General features: G+C 25.8%; 1 protein-coding gene and 1 non-coding gene across 2 annotated transcripts in view; both read left to right on the top strand.

The window, feature by feature from the left end:
- Positions 1-1,778: 1,778 nt before the first annotated feature.
- Positions 1,779-24,698, top strand: part of LOC123270321 (gamma-aminobutyric acid type B receptor subunit 2) — a 112,427-nt gene continuing 89,507 nt past the window's right edge. Inside the window, exons 1-3 of the mRNA XM_044736323.1 lie at positions 1,779-1,972; positions 4,791-5,289; positions 23,690-24,471. Of these exons, the coding sequence (XP_044592258.1) occupies positions 23,746-24,471 (726 nt within the window). The 5' untranslated portion in view covers positions 1,779-1,972; positions 4,791-5,289; positions 23,690-23,745. The remainder of the gene's footprint in view (positions 1,973-4,790; positions 5,290-23,689; positions 24,472-24,698) is intronic.
- On the top strand, positions 13,726-13,916 carry LOC123271101. The gene has a single exon (XR_006510782.1). It is a non-coding gene; the product is annotated as a U2 spliceosomal RNA (small nuclear RNA).

Genomic DNA, 24,698 nt, shown 5'->3' with positions numbered 1-24,698 from the left:
TCGGAATGAGCTTATATCTTTAAAAATGTCAATCGGGCATAAGATACAAGGTCATTTATTAATTATTGATATTTTTAGAAATGTAAGCTCATCCGGATGTTCCACTCGTCAAGAGCTTTCATTTGAGTACCCACTTGTATATTTGATATATTTTTCATATATACATATATATATATATATATGTATACTATATAAAAATATATAAAATATATGAAAAATTGATGTGGGTACTCAAATGAAAAGTCTTGATGAGTTTAACATCGGGATGAGCTTATATCTTTAAAAATGTCAATAGTTTACAGGATACAAGGTCAATTATGTATCTAGAGATAGAGAATTTATGAATGCAGCCTAAATACTTTTCATCAAAAATTTACTATCGGTGAGAATGATATGAAACCTTGAAAAGGCACAAATTCAAATCAAAACCTTTGCAATGACACTAAACTTCACTAAAAAAAACCGATTTTATCATATGACTATCCTGAACACAAAATTTTTTTATTCTTTTAATAATATAGATTACGAATTATAAACAAACTATTATTTTATTACGATACATTCAAGTTTAATAATAATTATAATAATAATAAAATAGACACGATTAAAAAGTTAACAAAATTTCCGACCACAAAATCAAATAATTTAAATCATTTTTATGTATTGCTAACAATTTCTACTACTTAATTGGAAGTTAGTGTTTGATTTTTCCGCTAGATGGCTACCGTTTCTCGCTTGCAGAAAAATCTAACCAAAGTATATAAAGCTTCAACAATCAAAGCAAATTTCACCACAAAAACTCCTTATTTATAAAATTAGAATTATAAATAAACTATTATTTAATTACGATAGATTCAAACATAATAATAATAATAACAATAATAATAATGATAATACTAAAATAAACACGATTGAAAAGTTAACAAAATTTCCGAATACAAAATTGAATAATTTAAATCATTTTTATGTATTGCTTACAATTTTTACTGCTTGATTTAAAGTTAGTGTTTGATTTTTCCGCTAGATGGCTACCGCCTCTCGCTTGCAGAAAGATCTAACCAAAGTATATAAATCCCTAACAATCACAGCTTAATTTTTCACAAGAACTTCTTATTTATTAATAAAGAATAATAATAAAATTATAAAAATATTACAAAATAAAATAAAAAATTTAAATGATAAGCTCAATAAAATTAATTTTCAAATCAGTAAATCTATTAACACAAATAACTGAATAAATAATAATAACAATAGCATAGCTATTGGCAATAATACGATTTAAATGCATTGAATAGTCCTGCTGATACCGCTCGAGAGTTTCAAACAGTTCCGTTAAAATTGATGATAACTGTGGGCCAGCCAAAGGTAGGGAAAGCGTAAGTAGGAAAATTCCAGAGGGTAGAACAGAAATTGCAGAGAAGGGTGAGTTGAAGTGCAACTGTTGAAAGTTTTGCATACGTGTCTTTATGGCTTTTCTACTCTACAATATTGCTATGTAACTATTTAGCCATACATACATCCACAATCTTCTGTATACATATATCTATATATGTTTGTTTAAAATATAGAGTTCGTTCTATTCCATTTTATTGTTACATATGTATATGTATGTTTCAACTCAGTTGCACACATATTTTGTAAGGACAGTACAAGGGCGAAGAAAAAGGACACAAATTGAGCGCACGAGCGGCTGCGTCGTTTTCTCTTGGTAGATATATATCATATGATACGAAAGCTTTCCCTCGAGCTTTATTTCTAACAGCAGTTCCGATAGTGCGCGGCCCGCGAATACATCAAGTGTATTTTGTTCTATTGTTTCAATCTTACGATTGACGAAACTTTTTTTTTTGTTATAATAAAAAAAAATTTTTTTTAAGTAATTTTTTTTTCAAAAATTTTGAAATAATAAATTTTTTATTTTATTGGATGTTCTTTATCAGAGTACTGTCATTACGGATACTATCAAGTCAATGTAATTATATTTCGGCTGAATTCAAAAATGCATACATAATTAAGATATTACCGTGTATCTTGTGAACTATTGACATTTTTAAAGATATAAGCTCATCCCGATGTTACACTCATCGAGACCTTTCATTTGAGTACTCACATCAATTTTTCATATATTTTATATATATTTATATATATATATATATATATATATATATATATATATATATATATTAGGGTGTTTCAATATTAAGCGAATTTTTTTTTTCAACGAAAAAACAGGCTGAAAACTCGCATAAAGGTGAGAACAGAAGCCTGTTCAAAGCGGAGTTCATAATATTAATATTTAGAGGTGTCTGTCCCTAATTTTTCATTTCCCATTTAAATAACATAGGAAAAAAAATTATTTTTTTTGTTTATTTTTCTAGCTCGGCATACGCACCTCATATAAATAAGTCCATAGCATATTTTTGTAGGGAATTCAACGCTCTACAAAAAAGGTCTCCTACACTTTTATCATAACGACAGCCGTTCTAAAGTTATTCAGACGTAAACTTCTAAATGTATAAAATTTTGATTATTCAAGTATTAAACTGATACAAATTAATTTATTATTGTCTTAAAAATTATTCTTATATGTAAAATTGGTTCTGATGCGCTTACATTTTCATAAGGCTAAAAAAAAAATTACTCATGTATCAAATTTTTTTTTTCTTTATTTCATTTTTTGTAAGAAAATCATGACCCGAGTAGAATGAATAAAATTTTTAAAAAGTTTCACGGAATTATCAATTTCGATTATTTGTTAATTCATTCAAGAGTTATTGCACTTCGAAAGTTCAAAAAATAGTGTTATTTGAAACTTTTATCAGACTTTTGACTTGAAGAGCTCAAAAACCTCATAAGTGCAATGTTAAGCGCTTAGATATGGAATTAGCGGAAGTTTCAGGGATGGCCTTTAGGGTCAACCGTTTTCCAAATTTTTTTTTGACAAATCAGCGTTATGAGACGTGTACTTTTCTGATTTTCCAAACTTATCTTTTCTCTCCGTGTAGAGTAATAAATTAATAATTCCGTGAAACTTTTTAAAAATTTAATTCATTCTACTCGGGTCTTGATTTTCTTATGGTAAATAAAATAAAGAAGAAAAAAATTTGATACATAAGTAATTTTTTTTTTAGCCTTATGAAAATGTTAGCGTATCAGAACCAATTTTACATATAAGAATAATTTTCAAGGCAGTAATAAATTAATTTTTATCAGTTTAATACTTGAATAATCAAAATTTTATACATTTAGAAGTTTACGTCTGAATAACCTTAGAACGGCTGTCTTTATGATAAAAGTGTAAGAGACCTTTTTTGTAGAGCGTTGAATTCCTTACAATAATATGCTATGGACTTATTTATATAAGGTGCGTATGCCGAGCTAGAAAAATAAACAAAAAAAAGAATTTTTTTCCTATGTTATTTAAATGGGAAATGAAAAATTAGGGACAGACACCTCTAAATATTAATATTAAGAACTCCGCTTTGAACAGGCTTCTGTTTTCAGCTTCATGCAAGTTTTCAGCCTGTTTTTTCGTTAAAAAAAAAAAAGTCGCCTAAAATTGAAACACCCTAATATATTTATATATATATGAAAAATATATGAAAAATTGATGTGGGTACTCAAATGAAAGATTTTGATGAGTGTAACATCGGGATGAGTTTATATCTGTAAAAAAATCAATAATTAAGAAATGACCTTGTATCTTGTGAAATATTAACATTTTTTAAGATATATGCTTTCTCTGATGTTACACACATCGAGACCTTTCATTTGAGTACCCACATCAATTATTCATATATTTTATAAATTATATATATGTATATATGAAAAATATATCAGAAATGCATGAGGGTATTCAAATGAAAGATCTTGATGAGTGTAACATCGGGATGAACTTATATCTGTAAAAATATCAATAATTAAGAAATGACCTTGTATCTTGTGAAATATTGACATTTTTTAAGATATAAGCTTACTCTGATGTTACACTTATCAAGACCTTTTATTTGAGTACCCACATCAATTTTTCATATATTTTATATATTTATATATTTCATAAATGCCATATATATATAAAATATGTAAAATTTTTATGTGGTTACTTAAATGAAAGGCTTGACGAGTGTAACATCGTAATGAGCTTATATCTGTAAAAATATCAATAATTAAGAAGTGACGTTGTATTTTGTCACCTAATAATGTTATTAAAGATATAAGCTCATCTCTATATTACACTCATCGAGACCTTTCATTTGAGTACCCACAAGAATTTTTTTATATATTCTATATATATATATGATATTTATAAAATATATAAAATTTATAAAAAATTGATGTGGGTACTTAAATAAAAGATCTTGATGAGTGTAACATTGGGATGAGCTTATATCTTTAAAATATATATTATATATATTTATATATATACTTTTTATTAAATATATATATATATATATATATATATATATATATATATATATATATATATATACATATATATATATATATATATATATATTTAATAAAAAGTATATATATATATATATATATATATATATATATATATATATAAAAATTTTTATTAAGTAATTTTTGATTTTTTTCAAAAAAAATTTTGAAATGACAAATTTTTTATTTTTTCAAAAATGTTGTAGTGAAAAATTAAAAAATGATGAATTTTAATTTTTTTTTATAAATTTTTGGATTTTAAATTTAAAAATTATAAATGAAAAAAAAAACAATTTGCAAGTGTTAAGTGAAAGTTAATTAATAAAAACTCTAATTGTTTTCAGTGATTAAATTAAACAAAAAACTTTTTGGTGTAAACACAATGATAAAACACTTTAATTTAATTTATTGGTAATTGGAATAATAAAATAAAATGTACGGAGAAAAAACAAATGTATCAAGATAATCGCATAATTATGAGCCATAGAAAAACATACCCTGGTTAACAGTGTTTGTACTCAATCATCATCATCGTATTTGATCTGCCAACAAACACATCCAAGCAAATGAGATCGCTGCGGTTTGATAACAAACGGCTTCGAGTATTCATCGGAGATTTGTTCGCCATGACCATACTACCTCTTTATTTAATTACCAGATACATCCCGCCGAGTACACTTGCAAATCACCTATTTTGAGCTCTGATAATCAATCATAATTAATAATTATTATTATTTTATTTTTTTTAATTGTTAATGGAAAATTTTAATAAGAGAAAAGTTTATAGTTTTTATAATTTTGCGGCTGGAAATTGCAAATGGATATCTTCGAATTTTTAACGAGGTAATTTTAAGAATTTTTATTTAATAATTTAATTAGAAAATTTTTTAAAAAAGATTGAAATATTTTTATAATTTTTTAGATTGTATTTAAAAGAAAAATTTATTAGTTTAAAAAAATTTAAAAGAAAATGAAAAATAATTTTTAAAATTTCAAATAAAAATTTTTTATTTAAATTAAATTTTATTTTTTTATTTAATAAATAAATTATTTTTTTAAAAATAGAGGGAAAACTTTCTTTAATTAGAAAAATTTTTCTTTAATTAGAAAAATTTAATTAGAAAATTTTTTAAAAAAGATTGAAATAATTTTATAATTTTTTAAATTATATTTAAAAGAAAAATTTATAAGTTTAAAAAAATTTTAAGTAATTTTTGAAATTTAAAATAAAAATTTTTTATTTAAATTTAATTTTATTTTTTAATTTTAATAAATAAATTTAATTATTTAAAAAAAAATAAATGAAGGGTAAAATTTTCCTTGAATTTTTTAATTTTTAAATTATTCATAATATTTTTTTAAATAAAAATTTTCAGGGCTTGTAAAAGTCTCAGTTATATTTTAAAACTGAATAATACTGTAATGAGCACTTTAGAATTATTATAATGAATTATATTATAAAAGAGTAAAAATACGGTTTAATAGCAAACTAATTTAGCAAGAAAAATATGTTTAAGTTTTTTGAATAAGTTTATAAAAGAATACGAGTAATTAATAAAAAACAATATATTTTGTGTTGTAAAAAAAGTGAGGCAAGCTTAATAAAATTTTTGTAAATATTTTTAGAAGTAAAAATATAAAAATATCTTGAAAAGTAAGTTAGTTCTATAATAAAATGAATTTTATTGTAAATCATTCTTTTCTTATTCAAAATTACTTTCCAATTGTGAATAAAATTTACGATCGGTAAATTCATACAGGTCAAACTAATAAAAGCGACATAGAAAAGTTTTAACGACAATAAAAGTATTGTAAAAATTACAGTAATAGTTTTTCAAAATTTTTCTATATAAATCTTTTTCAAACTATTTTATTAATGCAATTATTAATGACAAAATTATTAAATTTTTACAATTTTAAGCGACTAATTAAATATTAATATCTCATAACATAAAGAAAATTAACTTTAATTGAATTAAGAGAAAACATTTTTGATCTGGAAAATTTTTTTCATCAAATCGATCAATTTTTTTATTAAATTGTTCGTTTTTTTATGTATTTAAAAAAAAACAATATTGATTACATCAAAAAAAGATAAAATTAAGATTTTATCTAAAAACATGAAAGCCAATATTTATTCCAACTTTTAAAGGCAAAAACGCTATCGAAATCTTTATTTTTTCCTTTTACGACTTTTTTATCATAAATGCGTGGAAAAAATAAGCGGAATAAAAAACAATTTTTTTAATGTTAATTTTTCATCCAGTTATGGTCCCTCTTGTAAATAATTACACAGAAAGAAAAATTTCTTGACTGGAGAACAAAATTCTTGGCTCAAAAAAATTTGTCGGGTGCCTGAGGGAAAACCGAAGTTGTGTTGGCCGAAGTAAAAATTTTTCGAGAAATTCTGTTCTTGGTGGAAGTCATTTTTTCTTAATTCAGATCATAAATACTTGATACAATTAATTTTTATATTTGATCAAGATTTTTAGATACTTTAGGGAAGCAGCGCCACCTACTTCAGCTGAGAAAAAAATTTTCTCACCTTGAGAAAATTTTTCTCGAGAATATTTGATACTCATTTTATATTATTTTAGCGTGCAATTATACATATTGAATGAAAAAAAATGATGAAATATTATTTGATCTTCCCATTTGACATGTTCATCAATAAAAACATTAATGAAAATTTACTTCTATCTTTATATTTAATTTTTTGGAGCAAGAGAGAAATTTTCTCAAGACAAGAAAATTAACTTCTATCAAGAACTAAATTTTTTGGAGCTCGAGGCTGAATTTTCTCAAAACAACAAGATTTTCTTGACTTAAATAAATTTTCTTGGATCAAGATACGTATTTCTTAAATCAAGAGAATTAATTTTATTGAATTAAGTGAAATTTCTTGTGTCAAAAAAAATTTTTTTTTTCGCTCAAGAAAATAATTAGGAAAAATATTTTCTTGGCTCAAGTGACCTTTTTTATTAAATAATTACTATTTATTGACTTGAAAATTTTTCATTTTGATTTAAAATTATTATTTTTTGGTTAATAAATTTTTTTCTTGATTCTAGTTAATTATTATACAAGTACAATAAGACACTAATTATTAAAATCAAAACGAAAATACAGTAAAATAATATCAACCCAAGGTAGTGAGTATAAATTTATTATTAACGTCGGTACTTATAGCAGTACGTGCTTACCGATCATGAAGGGTCATAACGGCATTAGGAACTTAATTTCCGGCGCCGAGTAAGCATCGCAACCCTCGTGTTCGTGTCTACATTTATATATAAGTGTATACATTTATATATAAGACACATAAGTCGTAAATCAGAAAATGTGAGACCATCTGTAGCCTTGGTCTCGACTCATAACGGAGATCTTTCATCCTGGACGTCTTCATTTATTTAAGTCACCCTACATCCCTAATTGACTTATTCCGTGTCTCATTATAATTATAATTACACTCGCTAAAGGTTATAATGAAAAATAATTAATAGATTATTTTTATTTTGACAAGTAATATTATTTATATTAGGACATAAAAAATAAGTTGTTGATTGTAATTAGCAATCGGTAATAAATTATAGAGTGTATAAGGAGAAATATTACTGATAATTAGGCAAACAAACTTGTCAGTAAGATTTAAGGCATGAGGTATATCTTGTAAAGTAATAGCAATTCTAAACTTCTTGCTTATTGCGGGGTTATAATGATAATAACGTTGTTGCTGTACGGTAGTAAAAGCACTACAAGTTACCTCAACACTGAATATTATAATGTGGAGGAAAATAAGTGTATAATTTACCGCGATCACTTACAGCGCAAACTAACCGTATAGAAACTGAAATTCAACTACTTTCATTAATTAATTCATTAATTATCGTAAATTTGTATATAATAATAATAATAATGATAATAATGATAATAATAATAATTATAATAATAATAATAATAATAATAATAATAAACTAGCAACCTTGCAGTTACTATGTGACTGCCGAGACTAGTGAGTTATAAATAAATAAAATTTTGCTTCATTAAATAATTACTTTTGTTAAATTGTAGTGTACTTTCTTAAATATGGACGTTTTTAAAGATATAAGCTCATCCCAATGTTACACTCATGAAGAGCTTTCATTTGCGTATCCACATGCATTTAGATATATTTTTCATATATTCATATACTTAAATATATAAAATATATGAAAAATTGATGTGGGTACACAAATGAAAGGTTTTGATAAGTGTAATGTCGAAATGAGCTTATATCTTTAAAAACGTCAATATCTAAGAAATGACATTGTATCTTGTCAAATAATGATATTTTAAAAAATATAAGCTCATCTCGACATTACACTCATCGAGACCTTTCATTTGAGTACCCACATGCATTTTGATATATTTTTCATACATACATATATATAATATATATAAATTGATAAATATATGAAAAATTGATGTGGGTATTCAAATGAAAGGTCTCGATAAGTCTAACATCGGGATGAGCTTATATCTTTAAAAATGTCAATAGTTCACAACATACAAGGTCATCTCTTAATTATTGATATTTTTAAAGATATAAGCTTATCATGGTGTTACATTCATCAAGAGCTTTCATTTGACTACCCACATTGATTTTTATATATTTTTCATATATACATATATATAATATATAAAAATATATGAAAAATTGATGTGGGTACTCAAATGAAAGGTTTCGATGAGTGTAACATCGGGATGAGCTTATATCTTTAAAAATGTCAATAGTTCACAAGATACTAGATCATTTCTTAAATATGTATCTATAGATCATTTTCAAATGCAGCCTAAATACTTATAATAAATTTTTTTTACTCTCTTAATAATAATAATAACAAAATTTACGATAAAAAAATGTTTCTTTAAAACTTTGACCGTTGAATTTTCAATGAATATTAAAAACCCTTGGGATAAGATTTTATTATACATATATACAAAATTTTTTTTTTATTTTTTTTATATTAGATCTGTTTAGTAGTTTATCTAATGCAAAATATGGATATGGATGCTCTGGTGTTCAAGTTTGCCGTGTCTATGTGTAGGAAAATAAATTCATGAATCTATTCTGTTGGAAAAGCCAACGAGTACGCGGGTAAAATCATAAACGGATGAGTGAGTTAGCATAGAGGATACGATAGTACATATATGATATATCTATATGATATATCTATATTATATATCTATATATCTATATATCTATATATATATATATATATATATATATATATATATATATATATATATATAATGTATATTTAATGTATATAGTGTAATGGGATTGAAGGAGCCAAGCTGTTGAAGGAATAGCAAAATATCTGTATACCTATATAGATAATCCAAATGATATATATATATATATATATATATATATATATATATATATATATATATATATATATATATATATATAGTTGTATGCAATAGCTACCGAATGGAACTTTCAGTAGTAGAGAACTCGAGCTCGAATGAACTTAAAGGAAGTTGATCGGGTAAAATTGAATCCTATGACCCGTCGGGATTTAAATTTGTTATTTTTAAACATTTTTATTACACGCATAATCTTACTTTCCGAGTTCAATTTTCAATTTTTACGGGCAATCTTTAAAAAAAAAAAATTAAGTAATAAAATTTTGCAAGGATTGAAAATAAATTTTATCAAAATAATGTCGTGAAAATTTTTAATAACTTTTTTTTTTTTGCAATTGAATTTAATTTACATAGTTAAATTACCTATCGATTACTTCGTTTGACATACGTCGTAAAAATCTAAAGTAGGTTAATATGTGTTTACTTTGAAAAATATCAAGTGCAAGACGCTGCGAAAGCTCAGACGCCCGATAAATTTTATTTGAATTTAATATGTACACATCTACTCTTATTACATGCTATAGAGTATATGTCAGATATATATATATATATATATATATATATATATATATATATGGTTGATTGTCTGTAAGGACGTCCTAAATCTGTACAAAATTGTCCGACCAAATTATTTTTGATTTTATTAGAAAAAAAATTAACAAGGGCTACAAAACTATCAACTTAATCATTATAAATAAACAGCCGATTTTATTTTTGCTTTTTCGATATTTGTGTGTCTTTTGCCTTATAATATGACAGGGGACTGTTTGCCAGGGGACTGTTTTTTTTTTATCAAATTGAGAAAAATCAAGCAAACTATTTCAATGCATTCAACCTTTCAAGTTCTCAATGAATTTTTACATTAATTAGATTAATATTAAGACTTATGGATCCAGTTTTATAAATAAATTATAAATAAAAATAGTTGCCAGGGGACTGAGTTTTCAAGTGGCCCAGACACATATTTCCAGCACAAACGGTGCTTTGACACTAAATAAAATGACGATAAAGCGCTAACAGCCCTATGGTTATTAACTTAAAACTAGTTAGATCCTTATAAACCTTACAAAAGGTAAAATAACACGCTGGATTTTTTTTTTGGCTTTGAACTTCTGGCAGGGGACTGTTCTTAAAATGCCTGGGACAAACTTTGGTTTAATGATTTTAATGAAACAAATTAATTTTCGGTACTTTTTATTGAAGAAGATTGTTAGTTAACTAATTAAGTTCATAAACATTATGGACCAAATTATATATTATGGACGATTAATTTAAAATTTAATCTTAAAGTTTTAATTTTGGGAATGGGACAGGCCCAGGGGACTGTTATTTCGGTGGTTTACGAATTCATAGCAAAAAAACCAAAATTTATTTCATTTTAGTTTTCAATGCTCCAAATAGAAATGTTTTTTTACTTTCATAACAAATATTTTTTAGTAACAAAATAACAATTTTACTAATAAAAAAATCCCTGGGACAGCGAAAAACATCCTTACAGAGAATCAACCATATACTGAGAAGATAAATTATTAAATGTTAATAAATTTATTTACACAGAAAAAAAGGTTCACTTGAGCCAAGAAAATATTTTCCTTCCTAATTATTTTTTTGAAAGATTATAAGATGATAATTATTTGTATACAAGCCAGTACAAAAAAAAAAAAAAACAAATTTTATGCATGAAAAAAAAAAATTTTTTCCCGAGTCAAAATTCGAGTCCCGTTTTGACCGTAAAATGTGCCAACTCTTTAAAGTCTAATATGCCGCTGAAAATCGAGTCTGTTTTGACCGTACAAGACGGTATCGGAGAATAAATACGGTTAAAACAGGCGTACGCACGTCTGTTTTGACCGTAAAAATTTCCAGGAGTATAATATTATAATATTATAATATTATAATATGATAATTATCATTATTAATATTATTACTATATTTGTCATCTTGTTGATTATTATTATTTCTCTTGCCATCTTGTAGTTCTTAGGCGCGAAAATTCAAATTAATAAAAAACATGAAAAGTTGACATTTAAAAATTAAAAATGAAATAATAATAATAATAATAATAATAATCTCAGAGAAGGGTTTTTTTTCAAAAATTTGAATTTTGGAAAAAAAATATCATTCTTTTCTAAATTCAGCTTAGTTCACATATTTTCACTGCAAAATATTTTAAAATATATATAAATCGCAGGTAATTGTTTAATTTCACGTTTTTTAAAAGTAATTAATTTTTTGATATTTTTTCATAGTTTTTTTTTAATCCAACAATTGACGTTTTTCATATTTTTTTTATTCTAAAATTCAAATTTTTCAAAAAATTAAAAAAAAATTTTTCTATTTTAGATTTACTCTGATAAAAAAAAATATTTTACAAGTAGAAAAAAAAAATTTTTTAAATTATCAATTTTTCGATATTTTGCTAAAACTTTTTTTTAACCCAAAATTTGAAATTTTTCATAATTTGTTTTTGAAAACATTTTTGAAAAAAATTTTTCTATTTTAGATTTACTCTAAAAAAAAAAAAAAAAAAATATCTATTAAATAGAAAATAATCTAATCATGTTGATTTCACACCCCGTGAAAATAAGCAATTACCGAATCTTACAATTGAAATTAGAAGTATAAGATAAATAATTGAGAATGGGAAACTAAATTTCAATTTTGAATGTCTATAAATAATAATAATAATAATAAAAAATAAAAATAATAATAAAATTATTATTATTCATTTAATTAATTTCCCCGTAAAGTTCTTTTTCAGATTCCACTCAGAACTTAGTCATTTCAAGACGCATCATTTAAAAAGTTTATGAGACTACTGAGATTCGCTTTTTACCAATCGGACGTGTAGCGATGCGGGTAGCGCGTAAGTCTTGGCGAGCGATAGGTTCCGAGTTCGGTTCTCGATTAGGGCAAAGCGATTTTTATTTATTTCTTTATTTACAAAGCGTATTAGGTTAAATTATCATAAGTAATCCTTTCCTCCTATCTCCTTACTCCTTAATCTGTACAAACTGGACAATAAATAACCCCTGTTCATAAAAAAAAACTCTCCCAAATTTAGGAAATCATTCATTTTTGTTTTTTTTATTACAAAATTAATTTATATATTTTTTTGTGCTCATAAACGATTTTGATAGTAGTAATTGTAATAATTGTTAGTTACAAATTTTTATGTTAATGACAGTTATTATTAATTACTACTACTTATTTTTTATAACAATAATAATTATTATTCATAATAATAATTATTATTATTATTCATAATAATAATTATTATTATTATTCATAATAATAATTATTATTATTATTCATAATAATAATTATTATTATTGCAGTGATTAAAACAAAAAAAAATAAATAAATGGGATTTCAGTTGGATTTGAACCCGTACCCCTAAGTATTTTAAAATTTAATTTATTATTTATTATTATTATTATTTCAAGCCTGGTTTGACCGTAATCGTGGTACAATGGGACAAAACTCCACTAGTTACGGTGAAACCAGGCTCAGTTTAAATGAGCTATCAATACAGCGCCAAGTCTATTTTGACCGTAAAATTGAGATGGGAAAAAATTACGGTTAAAACGGAACTCGAATTTCGACTCGGGTTTTCTTCCGAAAAAATGGCCCCTTTCGCTAGTTCCGAAAGTGGTTATATTTACACGAAAAAGAGAAAGCATTGCAATGAATGTTATTTTCTAATCTTTCATCAGGAGTGGGGAAAGATAGAAGGGGTAGTCAAGTATGCTTGACAGTGAGCGGAACTTCGTAAGTTAACGTGAGGTGTCGCACATAACAACTTTTTGTCCGTTTGAAGACAGTTATTTCAGAATGGATAAATTCTATTTATTTTGACGAATTGGTATCGCTTCTCGGCCTTATGGCTAAGATCATAGGTGTAGTATCTGTTCTTATCAGCTTAATATCTGGTACGATTCTCATCGAGAATCCAGTATATTAACCTGACTTTTAAACTTTACGGAACTATGGAGCTTGCTCCGAGTCTGTCATGAGTTGCCCGGTATTGCAGTGGCGCCGGAGTCAGCTTGATAATAAGATCGTAATATAACTGATGGAGGATGTTTCTGTCTAAGGACAGGAATACTTATATTATAGGAATAAAATTCTACTCATTCCTAACTAAATTTGAAATTAATACATGAAAATTTTAAAATTCCTAATTCTTTTCTTGAGCGAAAAAAAAATTTTTTCTCCCCTCCGGGCGGAAAGCGTCAATTTTCCGCCCGCTGCGCTAAATGAAAATGCCGCTTTCCGCCTCCGTCGAGGAGAAAAATAGTATTCTCACCACGGGCAGAAAATAAGAAAGCCTTAGATCACACGTTTGTCGACCTCGGCTTCGCCTCGGTCAACAATTACATGTAATCTGAGACATTTCTTATTTTCCTGTCCTAGGTAAGAAAAATACTATTTTTGAGAAGAAATTCACTTATTTCAACAAAAGTAATATACTTGCTTTAAGAAATACGTATCTTGATCCAAGATAATTTATTTAGTTAATAAATATTTGTTAACTATCAATAAATACTTATTAACTATTAATAAATGTACTTTCCTCCCAAATAAATATTTATTAAATGTTAAAAAATATTTGTTAAAATTTAATAAATTAAACAATTGTCTTCAAATAAATTAAATTATTAATAGTTAATATATACTTCTATCAGAGTACACTGATAGAAAGATTTGTTTATATTTAATAAGCTTTATTAACTTAATAAATAATTTTTTAACATGGGATTTAATAAATATTTAGTAACAGTTAATAAATTATTTATTAAATACGATTTATTAAATGTTAATAAATAATTGTTAACGGTTAACAAATATTTATTAACAGTTAATAAGTAATTTATTAAGTACAATTTATTAACTGTTAATGAATATTCATTAATGGTTAATGAATATTTGTTAACTGTTATCAAATATTTATTTAAAATAAAAAGCAAAAATAGCAATTTTCTTTTGACACCTTTATAACTCTATAGTTGGAATTCATGATAATAATTAAATTCACTAAATAAATAAACGTTTTTATTATTTAAAAATATAAAAGATAATTATGAGCTGTAATAGAATTTGATATTTTACAATAAACGTTATTATAATGTAATATAATTAATGCAAATAATTTATAAAGATGACATTTGTTTATAAACAATCTTGATATCATATGACATTGCAAGCCAAACGAATTCACTCAACATAATATTTGTTAACTCTTAATAAATATTTGTTAACTATTAATAAATACTTATTAACTATTAATAAATGTACTTTCTTCTCAAATAAATACACAGAAAAAAAGGTTCACTTGAGCCAAGAAAATATTTTTCTTCCTAATTATTTTCTTGAGCGAAAAAAAAATTTTTTTTTGACAAGAAATTTCACTTATTCCAACAAAATTAATTCTCTTGCTTTAAGAAATACGTATCTTGATCCAAGAAAATTTATTTAAGTCAAGAAAATCTTGTTGTTTTGAGAAAATTCAGCCTCGAGCTCCAAAAAATTTAGTTCTTGATAGAAGTTAATTTTCTTGTCTTGAGAAAATTTCTCTCTTGCTCCAAAATATTAATTATAAAGATAGAAGTGAATTTTCATTAATATTTTTATTGATTAACATGTCAAATGGGAAGATCAAATAATATTTCATCATTTTTTTTCATTCAATATGTATAATTGCACGCTAAAATAATATAAAATGGGTAAATATTCTCGAGAAAAATTTTCTCAAGGTGAGAAAATTTTTTTCTCAGCTGAAGTAGGTGGCGCTGCTTCCCTAAAGCATCTAAATATCTTGATCAAATATAGAAATTTATTGTATCAAGTATTTACGATAATTTGAATTAAGAAAAAGTGGCTTCCACCAAGAAGAGAATTTAAAGAAAAATTTTCACTTCGGTCTTCTTTCAGACACCCGAAAATTTTCTTGAGCCAAGAAATTTGTTCTCCAGTCCAGAAATTTTTCTTTTTGCACAAAAAAAAAGGTTTACTTGAGCCAAGAAAATATTTTCCTAATTATTTTCTTGAGCGAAAAAAAATTTTTTTTTGACAAGAAATTTCACTTATTCCAACAAAATTAATTCTCTTGCTTTAAGAAATACGTATCTTGATCCAAGAAAATTTATTTAAGTCAAGAAAATCTTGTTGTTTTGAGAAAATTCAGCCTCGAGCTCCAAAAAATTTAGTTCTTGATAGAAGTTAATTTTCTTGTCTTGAGAAAATTTCTCTCTTGCTCCAAAAAATTAAATATAGATATAGAAGTAAATTTTCATTAATATTTTTATTGATTAACATGACAAATGGGAAGATCAAATAATATTTCATCATTTTTTTTCATTCAATATGTATAATTGCACGCTAAAATAATATAAAATGGGTAAATATTCTCGAGAAAAATTTTCTCAAGGTGAGAAAATTTTTTTCTCAGCTGAAGTAGGTGGAGCTGCTTCTCTAAAGTATCTAAAAATCTTGATCAAATATAAAAATTAATTGTATCAAGTATTTATGATCTGAATTAAGAAAAAATTACTTTCACCAAGAATAGAATTTCTCGAAAATTTTTTACTTCGGCCAACACAACTTCGGTCTTCCTTCAGGCACCCGACAAATTTTCTTGAGCCAAGAATTTTGTTCTCCAGTCAAGGAATTTTTCTTTCTGAGTACTCAGAAAGAATAAATAAATTCATTTATTTGTTCGTCATCAAGATAACTATAAAGCCGACTATAATTAAAAATAGTTTAAGTAAACATGTAGGATAGGTAAATATTTAAATTTTGAACAAACTAGAACGCTTTTTGACTAATTAATTATTGAATAAAAAATCATTAAACTTAGCAGGAGTAAATAATCCTTCGTAAATAGATTCTATTTTTAAATTTAATCATTGAAAAAAAAATAACTAAATGTTAAATAAATAGGTAGTGTTCGCGCATAAAACTGCCTTATCTCAGGACCCATCATATATTCAACTAAATAAACTTTACTATAAAGAAATTACTAATAAAGGTACAACCAATATAATCGGAGAGATTGATTTAATTTTTTGGTTATTCTTTATTTTAGTTTAGATAACTTATAAGACAGAATTATTCAAATGCAGCTAGGTTAGAGTAGAAATCTAATTATCAACAAAAAATTTCATTTGCTATACTTTGATGTAGACCGCAAGAGAGTGCCAAAGGTAAATTATCTAGTTTAATTTTTTTAAACAGTGTTTAGAGTATTTACAGTCAATCTGATAACCTCCTTCAGTGCAATTTACATGTGTTTCAAATAAACAAACCGATATATTAAATTGGCATTTGTTGTCACTGGTACAGACTGAATTATCGACATCAGACTGTACTACATGTTCTTAAGTCAAGATGATAAAATTCAAGGCAAAAAATTGTTGAAACAAAACAACTAGCTATCTTTAAAATAATTTTCTTGGATCCGGATTATCTCTTTAAAATACAAGAAAATTTCTTAATTATCTTAACAAAGTACAATAAAAATAAGCTTTTTGCAGGGCCAGTGCAATTTAATTATTAGACCAAGTTCATATGCATTATATATATTGTTTTAAGCCATAAAAATCCTTGTTCTACACAAGACTCATGTGTTATGTAAATAAACAATAAGATTATTTTTTTAAGTAGTGTTTAAAGTATTTACAGTCAGTCTGATAACTTTCTTCAGTGCATTTTACATTTGTTAAATAAAACACCTCACCAAAGAAATTTTATATAGTTTTACAGTTTTAATAAAAAAAGAGTATATATATATATATATATATATATATATATATATATATATATATATATATATATATATATATATTTTAAATACTAAATTCAATATATTTTATAAAACGGACAATTTATTGAAAAATTTTTAATTAACTGATGAAAAAAACATAGGTAATTACGTAGGTAATTATTAACGGAATGTTATTTTTATTTCATAATTTCAATTAAAAGTTTTAAGTGGGGCGATGAATTGCTTGAGACGAAAAAAAAAGAACAGTAGCTGGAGGGCTTGCGGAAACAGAATTGTATGGGAGTTTGATTTGTTGGTTTAAAATGTTACTTTCGTGAGACTATATAAGTTTTATTCGAGAAATTCTAGGTTTTTTTTCGAGTGAGAATAGAAATTGGACAATTGGAAGGCAGAATTTTTTATCGCTGCAGTTGGATTGATCTTTTAGCTTTGATGGAAGGATTTCTCGTACTATTAGCCGTCAAAGGTTAAATTATACTTTTGACGTTAATAGCTCGCTAGGAATATGCAAGAAAAAAGTTTGACGTTTATATATAGGTCCATATACACTACTTTGGTTAGATTTTTCTGCGAGCGAGAAACGTAGCCATCTAAGCCACTTTTGATGAATGTAACATCAGGATGAGCTAATTTAAAAATGTCAATAATTAAAAAATAACACTCTATCTTGTTAAGTAATGATATTTTCGATAGTGTAAGCTCATCTTAATGTTACACTCATCGAGACCTTTTATTTAAGTACACACATCAATTTTTCATATATTTATATATATTTTATATATGTATATATAAAAAATACATCAAAATGCACGTGGATACTCAAATGAAAGCTCTTGATGAATGTAACATCAAGATGTGCTTATATCTTTAAAAATGTCAATAGTTCTAAAGATACAAAGTAATCTCTTAATTATCGACATTTTTCAAGATATAAGCTCACCCCAACATTACACTCATTAAGACCTTTCATTTGAGTACTCACATCAATTTTTCATATATTTTATATATTTAAGTATATGAATATATGAAAAATATATGAAAATGCATGTGGGTACTCAAATGAAAGCTCTTGATGAGTGTAATGTCGGGGTGAGCTTATATTTTTTAAATTATCAATAATTAAGATAGGATGTTGAATCTTGTCACCTAATGATGTTATTTAAGACATAAGCTCATCTTGATATTAGACTCATCAAGACCTTTCATTTGAGTACCCACATGATTTTTTATATATATTTCATATATTTTATGTGTATGATATTTATAAAATATATAAAATATATGAAAAATTGATGTGGGTACTCAAATGAAAGGTCTCGATGAGTATAACATCAAGGTGATCTTATATCTTTAAAAATGTCAATAATTAAGAGATGATGTTGTATCTTGTCACCAAATGATGTTATTGAAGATACGAGCTCATCTTGATATTACACTCATCAAGACCTTTCATTTGAGTACCCACATGATTTTTTTCATATATTTGATATATATATATATATATATATATATATATATATATATATATATATATAATATTTACGAAAAATATAAAATATATGAAAAATTGATGTGGGTACTCAAATGAAAGCTCTTGGTGAGTATAACATCGGGATGAGCTTATCCCGTGAAAAAATATTCTGATCAGACTTGATATGAGCTGATAAGGCCATATAAAAATTTTTGATATGTTCATATCTGGCCTGATATGATCTGATAAGTCCATATTTAATTTTTGATATGTCCTGATATGGCCTGATATGAAAATTGGCCATATCAGGCCTGATCGGGCCTTATCAATTTGATATGTCTATATCAGACTTGATATAGCTTGATATGCTCATATCTAATTTTACATTATTTTTTAATAGGTCCTGATATGCCCTGATATAACCTTATAAAGTTATATATACTTTGATAAACTTGAAAAAAAAATCCCTGATCAGGGTTGATATAACTTGATATGGATTCATATAGTCTGATATACTCATACCCTTACCAGCACATAAGTAGTCTTATGTACTCATATAAAGGCATACCCGAGTTAAAAAAACTATATATCATTATATATGATTCATATCTAATTATATAGAAGCATATGTAATTCATTTATAATTATATAGATGTATATATAATTCATATAGAATTCTATATGAATCATATAGAATTCTATATAATTTTTTTTACTCCAGTGGGTATTTTGTGATTATCATAACACATTCTCTTTTTCTATCTAAGCGTCTGTTACTCCAATGATTAACAATTTTTTAATATATAGTATTTTTCGGATGAAATAATAGGAACTTAAAAAAAAATTTAATTTCACAAAAATTATTAGTTTTGTCAAGTTCAAAAATTGTTAGCCAGGCCCTCCAGCAATATATAGTTCTATATACTAAACAAATAATTCCATCAAAATTTAAGCTTTCAATTCTGATTTTACCTCGATTATTTTTTTAATTTCAAAGAAATTATAAATTCTAAAGCAACGAAGTACCTTAACAATATATCGTAGAATCATTTTTGCGATTTCATGTATACATGTATAATTTTATAAATCTACATATAGATACCATTATTATATATAAATATTGACAGTTAATAATTAATTTAGGATAATATTTAGTTGAAAAATAAAACTCTTTAAAATTTCCAACAATTCAATTTTTTACAAACATTGACTAAAATTTTTTTAAATGATTTTTTTTTCTCTCTTTATGAAAAGATCCCTTATACAAAAAACAGTAGTAATAAAATTAATGACAAGTTGCATGTGTACATGTTATAAAATATTTCAACAAATGTATAAAAAATATCATCCCGTATTTTACACAATATTACTTCCCGCTAAAATCCTTTTTTACCTCATTTCTTGTTTTATTTCATCCCAACACATTGAAATTTAAAACTAGAGAAGAAACACACGGCGAATTGGTCACACCCATACGGCGACCGCGTGTTAAAAAGTTTCGAGTCCTCTAAAATCCAAGATAACACGACCCTGAAGACCTAAAGACCTTCCAGCACGTTCGAACCACTCAGAACTACCATTTTATTGCTGCTCCTTTTCTTCCTTTTCCTTTTTTTTTTAAGTTAAGAGATATTTTATCTTCAAATGTTATCCTTCTGTCTTTACAAACAATCCTGATGTAATTTTAAAAAAAAATATTTAATATTTTTAAACACTCTCAAAAATTTTAATATTTAATATTAATATTAAATATTAATATTTTAAATATTTTAATATTAAACCTTTAATATTTATAAACACTCTCAAAAATTTTATTTGAAGTTAAATAGAAAAATTTTATTTTCATTAAAAATATTTATTAGAGTGTAATTATTTAATTGAAATGATTTTTAATTAATGATATTTAGTGTCGACAGTAACTAGAGCATAAATTTTAAATTATTAATAATAATGGTATATTATTATCTATTGTTATAATTTTTATTGTCAGCGACGAGATTACGAACCAATCAGAAGATTTCTAAAAGATAAAGGGAGGGGAAGGGAAAAGGTTATTGGATAAAATAGCTTTTATATTATTATAACGGCGTAGTCTGACAATAGGTGATTTTACAACTCAGGCTGACTTAATACGCTCTTCACTACTCGAATACTACCAAAGGAGTGAATACTAACAAAGGAGTGAATTTTAGGAGCTCATTACTTGATTTTTTTTATATTTTCAGTTTATGGAAATCTTTATTAGCTATCTTGATAATTTACTACGGGTTTAAAAGGTTTTTTAGAATTTAATACTAAATAGAAATAATCGTTTTGAATAATATATGAAAAAATTTATAAAAAAATTCTTTTTGTTGAAAAAATTGTAAAATTTCTTTGTTAATACAATTGAAAAAAATTTTTTTGATAAGAAAATAATAAAAATGTATTCTTAAAAAAAATTCAGCGCCATTGATTGAGAATAAATTTAATTGATGTGACCGATTTTAGATTTTATATGAAAGTGTAATCTATTGTAAAAATGAATCGCAAAAAATTAATACATTGTTTATAATTGTGATGTAAATTATTATTTCTGATTAGAAAAAATAATTAAAAACTGACAACTATGCAGTCACTTCGTGACTGCCGTGACTAGTGACCTATAAATAAATGAAATTTTGCTTTATTAATCAATGACTTTTGTTAAATTGCACTGTACTTTCTTAACTATAGACGTTTTTAAAGATATAAGCTCATCCTGATGTTATGCTTATCAAGAGCTTTCATTTAAGTACCTACATGCATTTTTGATATATTTTCCATATATACATATATAATATATATAAATATATAAAATATATGAAAAATTGGTGTGAGTATTCAAATGAAAGGTCTCGATGAGTGTAATGTCGAGGTGATCTTATATCTTTGAAAATATCATCAGGTGACAAGATGCAATGTCATTTCTTAATAATTGAAATTTTTTAAGATATAAGCTCATCCCGATGTTACACTCATCAAGACCTTTCATTTGAGTACCCACATGCATTTTTATATAACTTTCATATATATATATATATATATATATATATATATATACATATATATAAATATATACATATATATAAATATATACATATATATAAATATATAAAAAAATGATGTGGGTACTCAAATGAAAGGTCTCGGTGAGTATAATGTCAGGGTGAGCTTATATCTTTAAAAATGTCAATAGTTCACAATATACAAGGTCATTTCTTAATAATTGATATTTTTTAAGATGTAAGCTCATCCTGATATTACACTCATCAAGAGCTTTCATTTGAGTACCCACATACATTTTGATTTATTTTTCATATATACATATATATAATATATATATAAATATATGAAAAAATAATGTGGGTACTCAAATGAAAGATCTCGATGAATGTAACATCGGAATGAGCTTATATCTTTAAAAATGTCAATCGTTTATAAGATACAAGGTCATTTCTTAATTATTGATATTTTTAAATATATAAGCTCATCCCGATGTTATACTCATCAAAAGCTTTCATTTGAGTACCCACATGCATTTTCATATATTTTTCATATATCCTTATATATAATGTGCATAAATATATGAAAAAATTGATGTGGGTACTCAAATGAAAGGTCTCGATGAGTGTAACATCAGGAAGAGCTTATATCCCTAGAAATGTCAATAGTTTTCAAGATACAAGGTAATTTCTTAATTATTGATATTTTTAAAGATGTACACAGAAAAAAAGGTTCACTTGAGCCAAGAAAATATTTTTCTGCCTAATTATTTTCTTGAGCGAAAAAAAAATTTTTTTTTGACAAGAAATTTCACTTATTCCAACAAAATTAATTCTCTTGCTTTAAGAAGTACGTATCTTGATCCAAATAAATTTATTTAAGTCAAGAAAATTTTGTTGTTTTGAGAAAATTCAGCCTCTTGCTCCAAAAAATTTAGTTCTTGATAGAAGTTAATTTTTTTGTCTTGAGAAAATTTCTCTCTTGCTCCAAAAAATTAATTATAAAGATAAAAGTAAATTTTCATTAATATTTTTATTGATTAACATGACAAATGGGAAGATCAAATAATATTTCATCATTTTTTTTCATTCAATATGTATAATTATTTATACATTTATTTATAATTATTTATTATTATAATTATTTCACGCTGAAATAATATAAAATGGGTATCAAATATTCTCGAGAAAAATTTTCTCAAGGTGAGAAAATTTTTTTCTCAGCTGAAGTAGGTGGCGCTGCTTCCCTAAAGTATCTAAAAATCTTGATCAAATATAAAAAATTATTGTATCAAGTATTTATGATCTACGAAAAAATGACTTCCACCAAAAATAGAATTTCTCTCAAAATTTTTACTTCGACCAACACAACTTCGGTCTTCCTTCAAATTTTCTTGAGCCAAAAATTTTGATAAAATCAAATTTACAAACTATTGACATATACTTCAAACTAAAATTTCCATCGACTCCCATCTTTGAAGCTTGATCCTTTTCAAACTTGAACAAAATAATGATCAAATATTAATCTGACAAACTCAAATTTTGTTCCAGATGTCCAAGTTGAGATTGAAAGTCCCCCGAAGTCGTCGAGTAAACGACGACTGACTATGTCGGATCACCGCAAGCGTCACCCTCACAATTTCCAACCCTCGCAGCCAGCCTGGTCCATTACGCTATTAATCCTCCTGCTCCTACCGATAAACTGTCACCGTAAGACCGTCGCCTTAGCTCAAGAATCGACTTCTGAACTAGCTAATAATAATCACAACATCGTCAACAACAACAACAACAACAACAGCAATTACAATAAATCTCTGGATGTAAGCACTAGCAGATTAATCTCTAGTTCAACAGACAATTACAAGGGGATCTTGGTCTTCGAACGAGATGTTAAAGACTCTCCAATCATCCAAGAAAACCACTCGGAATCCGAGCCAGCAATAATCCCGGAATGCGCGAGTATCGGGTGCCTTTATGATGATGATAATAAATCACCAAGTGACTCTGAGCTCGTCAATTCAACTCTTAACCCGATAGTGCCCTCGAAGATTCCTCCTCAGACGGAAAACCACTCCAAGATCTCTCGTAATAATAATAATAACGATAAATTAAAAGTATTGAGAAAACAGTATGACGGGAGAAGCAGAAATGAAAGCTTTGAGCACGATAAATTAGAGGTAACTATTCTCGGGCTCTTTGAGCTCTCTACGGGTAATGAACCACGTCATGAAGGACTCACCGAGTTGGCCGCTGCTCAGCTGGCTATCGACCGCGTTAATCAGATGAATATGCTGGACAATTTCCGACTCAGGCTCATTCACAACGATACTAAGGTAAAGTTATTTAATTTTTTAGTTAAATTTTTTTTTTTGGGGCTTATATATACTCTGGTTAGATTTTTTTGGAAGTGAGAAAGTTTAGCCACCTAGCGGTGAAATCGAAAACTAAGTTTGGAATAAATGGTTAAACGTAGAAGCAATCTATAAAAATGGAACATTATTAATATTTTGTGATTCTTGTGAATTTTAACAATTTTTTTGGTGCACTGATAGAAGGATTT

This window comes from Cotesia glomerata, linkage group LG8 (genome assembly GCF_020080835.1).
Source record: "Cotesia glomerata isolate CgM1 linkage group LG8, MPM_Cglom_v2.3, whole genome shotgun sequence".
Classification (NCBI taxonomy): domain Eukaryota; kingdom Metazoa; phylum Arthropoda; class Insecta; order Hymenoptera; family Braconidae; genus Cotesia; species Cotesia glomerata.
Note: the sequence above shows the minus strand (reverse complement) of the source record. Positions and strands in the feature narration are given on the sequence as shown.